This window comes from Triticum aestivum, chromosome 4A, assembly GCF_018294505.1.
Source record: "Triticum aestivum cultivar Chinese Spring chromosome 4A, IWGSC CS RefSeq v2.1, whole genome shotgun sequence".
Classification (NCBI taxonomy): Eukaryota; Viridiplantae; Streptophyta; class Magnoliopsida; order Poales; family Poaceae; genus Triticum; species Triticum aestivum.
Window position 1 is genome coordinate 572,225,286 of NC_057803.1, and position 4,909 is coordinate 572,230,194.

Genomic DNA, 4,909 nt, shown 5'->3' on the forward strand with positions numbered 1-4,909 from the left:
GGTGGAGTTCGGTCCGCGCTCGCGAGAGAGAAATGGGCTGCGACGGATCCGGCTGTGAGTGCAAACATATCACGGGCGCCGCTACTCGTGATGCAGAGCACGGATGGGCGGAATGACAGCGGCAACCATGGCCGGCGGCACGGCGGGTGCTATTGTTTTCAGCAGAGGGATCTGTGGCGAAGCAGATTGGGGGGGGGGAGGAAGGCAAACAGGCAGCAATGTGGTACGTATTATGGAGAGGAGGACTAACCAGTTTGCCACATTCGCTGTAGTGCAATGGAGGCAGCCAGAGAAGAAAGTTGTCCGTTGGAGCGTTTGCCACATCGTGCCTGCTAGGATGCTTTGCTCGGTTTGTGCAGATCCACTCTTCTGCCGTTACTTGACATGCATCTGGGTCCTTGGTTGACCACAGAGCCCTGGCCTCAAGTTCCTGGAGCGTGGGAGTAGAACACTTGACCACAACAGGATTGGGGGGAGCCAACGCCATCTGAGGAAGAAACAACAAAGTATACAAGGTTAAAAGATGATGCATGGTCTATACTAATCTGGAGAGAAAGAGGGGGAGAGAGATGGAGCGCACCACCTCCGGCCTCCGGCCACCGGCAAGTAGTTGTGATTTGTGAATCGGTGTGCATGTAGGACCGGCTGCAAAGCATCTCAAGCACGCAACCAATACACTAGCGTATCTATTGTGATTACATACCAAAACATGCCTTATATGTATAAATGGATGCCCAGGAATAGGAAACAGCAGAGCGCGCGATTGAAGGCGGTATTTTAGAAACGCCGTGATCATTAGGAGGCGATCTTCATAAACGTGTTCTTCAGAATCACCTCAAAACATCTACTGGTTACAGGCTATTCTAAAAAACGCCTTCTAAGCTACCTAGAGTCTGAGGCGATTTGGAAAAACGCCTGCAAAGCTACCTAGAATCAGAGGCGATTTGCAAATAGGCCTCCAAAGCTGCTTACATTCTACGGTGGTTTGGAAAAATGCCTTCAAAAGTTCATACAACCGAGGCAGTTTGGGAAAATGCCTCCTTTCCACAAGCGTGTTATAGTGTCCACCCAAAAATCCTAGGTTTAACCATAATTGTACGATTTCTACATAGTATTTAGCAAGGAAAGCCTACATTAAAACCTGGCCTAGGCAATCACCACCTAGTTACGGTCTGTCCTAATTGTACAAGGAGCAGCAAGAAATTAAACTGAGTAACTTGTATAATTACTAGTAGCATGTCGGATGTTAGTACTTACCATGGTCTCCTTGATTCCTGACGAGGCAATCAAGTGATTGCCTATTCACTTTGGAGCCCGACATAGCCCAGGAATACCCTGTTGGGTTCTGCGCACAACCACAATTTATGTTTAATTAGCAATACTGTAGTAATACGAGGCAATCAAGTGACACATTATTCATTTTAGATTGTTAAACTATGAATGTTTTTAACTATACAAACATTGACCTATATGAAAGGTGCGTATAATTATTAATATGCTTGTATAACAAAATAATATTTATATTCCCCGCAAAAAATCTATTAATTTTAGTTTTAGAAATATTTATATTATAATTACATATTTTTATTATTCATAAAAAAATATTTCAAAATAATATATGAGCAATTGTTTATGCTACACACATTTCTAAAATAAAACGAACAGTTGTAATATACAAAAAAATTAGTTATGAACTTTTAAAAAAAATGTCCACCAATCTCCAAAAACAGAACTTTTTATAATTGTGATTTTTTTAAAATATTTTTATTATGATTATAGAAATGTTTTTATCATTTATAAGTAGTATTATTTTAGTGTAATAATACATGAACAATATTTGAAAGTTGTCTTATTATTGAGATTATAATTTACATACTGTCTATATAATTCAGAAAAAAAAATGCAAAATGGGCCGTGCGGAACGCAGCTTTTCGAATCGTTGTTCACGGCTTACAACTTGCAAAAACTAAGGAGGTGTTTGATTCGCCAGCCCGCCACAGACCAGGGCTTGAAGTTGACCAGGAAGCGTGCACTGGTGCACGTGCGCGGCTTCGCCAGCGACAACATGATGACGTGGGGGTTCCAGGTGGGCGCGCTCTCCGGGTGCGGCCAGGAGGTCTACGGCCCCTACCTAGTCCACCTCGGCGCCTCCACGTCTCTGTTGCCCGGCAGCTCCGCGGTGTTCCAGGAACGGTGCCTCGCAGCGGTGCTGCGGAAGCTCGGTGTGGGGGAGAGGTGCAGCATTGTCGGGTTAGGGCACGGCGGGTCCTTTGCGTTCGAGATGGGCCACGACACACCCGGGCCTCGTCTGCTCCGTGGTCGTCTCTGGCGTTGACGCGCAGTAGAAGTAGGAATCGGGGAGACAAAGAGAGGGATGGTCGTGAGCTTGGCGAGGTCCGTGCTTGAGCAGCGCCGTCGCTGATGAGGTCATGGCTCTGAGCGTTGCCAAGAAGGTGGAGTTCGGTCCGCGCTCGCGAGAGAGAAATGGGCTGCGACGGATCCGGCTGTGAGTGCAAACATATCACGGGCGCCGCTACTCGTGATGCAGAGCACGGATGGGCGGAATGACAGCGGCAACCATGGCCGGCGGCACGGCGGGTGCTATTGTTTTCAGCAGAGGGATCTGTGGCGGAGTAGATTGGGGGGGGGGGGGGGGGAGGAAGGCAAACAGGCAGCAATGTAGTACGTATTATGGAGAGGAGGACTAACCAGTTTGCCACATTCTTTGTAGTGCAATGGAGGCAGCCAGAGAAGAAAGTTGTCCGTTGGAGCGTTTGCCACATCGTGCCTGCTAGGATGCTTTGCTCGGTTTGTGCAGATCCACTCTTCTGCCGTTACTTGACATGCATCTGGGTCTTTGGTTGACCACAGAGCCCTGGCCTCAAGTTCCTGGAGCGTGGGAGTAGAACACTTGACCACAACAGGATTGGAGGGAGCCAACGCCATCTGAGGAAGAAACAACAAAGTATACAAGGTTAAAAAATGATGCATGGTCTATACTAAGCTGGAGAGAAAGAGGGGGAGAGAGATAGAGCGCACCGCCTCGGGCCACCGGTAGTTGCACGCTTTAATGAGTCGGCCACCAGCCTCCTTCTTCTCTTCCTTTCTTTCCTCTACTTCTCTCGGCGCTTTTGTAGGCATTGTTGGATGCTAGCGAGCGCCAGCAGCCCAGCACCGCCCATTGTTTCAAGGCAGACCCTCACTTCTCACACGGCTGCATCAAATGCAAGTCTACTGTGTGGGCATGTGCGCCTCTGCCTATGACCCATCAATTCCAATCTCTCTGGCTTGTTCCAGTCGGCCAACCTTTTTCACATGCAGGGGAGGTCTCCAGCAGCGAGACTGCGAGAGGCATTGCATTGGTGATGTGACATCGATCTCATCGGTGTTCGATGGTGGTCGTAGCTGCGGTAGACCGGTAGTGGTAGCTATGGTCTTTAAAGCGACATGGAGGATTTTGCTGGTTGTATTTAGCCAAACGTCATATTAAAGCTACATGGAGCATATATACAGCCGCCATCTGAGGAACAAACAAAGTATATAGGTTAAAAGATAATGCATGGTCTAGTACTAAGACTGAGAGCAAGAGGAGGAGAGAGAGAGTTGTCACAAGGCTGCCCTGCTGGCGGAGCCAATGGGTGGCATGGTCAAAATCAAGCCGTGCGTTGCATCGAGTTGCATCGAGATACAGAGGATGGGACAGACTGGTGAGATCAGAATCAAGCCGTACGTACGTTGCATGAGAGAGAGAGAGGATGGGGGTAAGGTCCATGCATGGTCAGAAGAGGCGGGTAACAGGGCGTGTCCTCTGTGTTGCAGCGAATAGGATGCTCGACGATGCTAGGTTCCGTCCAGCAGTGAGAGAAATCCGTGTCACTGTGTGTGTCTTTATTGTTGGAATTTTGCTAGTAGGCCTTTGGCCCAAAGCCCAACTAAAATTTTGAAATTCTCTTGGCCCATTCATGCACATATGTGAGTGGAGTGAGTGAGACTAAAGTTTAGTCCTACCCCGGAAGTTGAGAGAGAGTTGCACCTCTTTATAAGGTGAGCTCTTCTACCACTTGTATGAGCATCAGAAGAGGAGACCTACACGCGCGCTCCTCCTCCTCGTACGCCTCGCCACGCCACGCCTCGTCACGACGCGCCGCGCCGCGCTGCGGATTGCGTGATTGAGCCGAGCCGAGGACAGAGATATGCACGTTGTCTATATTTTTGCTTCTCGGGAAAAATTAATGAGTCATTAATTAATAATTAATGGACGCGTTAATTACTGAACCGTTTCCGATTCTTTTGGATCGTGACGACTCGGACGTGGGATTTACTCCCACGACCTACCCGGACCGCACTATATAGTCAGACAGACGTCTACCCTAGCCGCTGCCGCTTCGTATGGTTTCTCACCACCGTTCCAGATCATTGCGCCGCCAAGCAAGTCTTCTCCATCCCTCCCGAGGGAGTCCTGGATTAGGGGGTCTCCGGACAGCCGGACTATATCCTTTGGACGGACTGTTGGACTATGAAGATACAAGATTGAAGACTTCGTCCCGTGTCCGGATGGGACTCTACTTGGCGTGGAAGGCAAGCTAGGCAATACGGATATGTATATCTCCACCTTTGTAACCGACCTTGTGTAACCCTAGCCCCACCTCCGGTGTCTATTTAAATCGAAGGGTTTTAGTCCGTAGGACAACATACAATCATACCATAGGCTAGCTTCTAGGGTTTAGCCTCTCCGATCTCGTGGTAGATCAACTCTTGTGATACTCATATCATCAAGAATAAATCAAGCAGGACGTAGGGTTTTACCTCCATCAAGAGGGCCTGAACCTAGGTAAAACATCGTGTCCCCTGCCTCCTGTTACCATCCGCCTTAGACGCACAGTTCGGGACCCCCTACCCGAGATCCGCC

The 4,909-nt window shown here is 48.6% G+C and overlaps 1 protein-coding gene across 1 annotated transcript; it reads right to left on the bottom strand.

The window, feature by feature from the left end:
* Nucleotides 1-262: 262 nt before the first annotated feature.
* LOC123082335 (uncharacterized) lies at nucleotides 263-2,946 on the bottom strand. Its single transcript, XM_044504687.1, has 3 exons — nucleotides 2,710-2,946; nucleotides 1,258-1,345; nucleotides 263-487 (listed from the first exon to the last, which is right to left on the bottom strand). The coding sequence occupies exons 1-3, from the start codon at nucleotides 2,944-2,946 to the stop codon at nucleotides 423-425; spliced, it is 390 nt and encodes a 129-aa protein (XP_044360622.1). The 3' UTR covers nucleotides 263-422.
* Nucleotides 2,947-4,909: the final 1,963 nt, after the last annotated feature.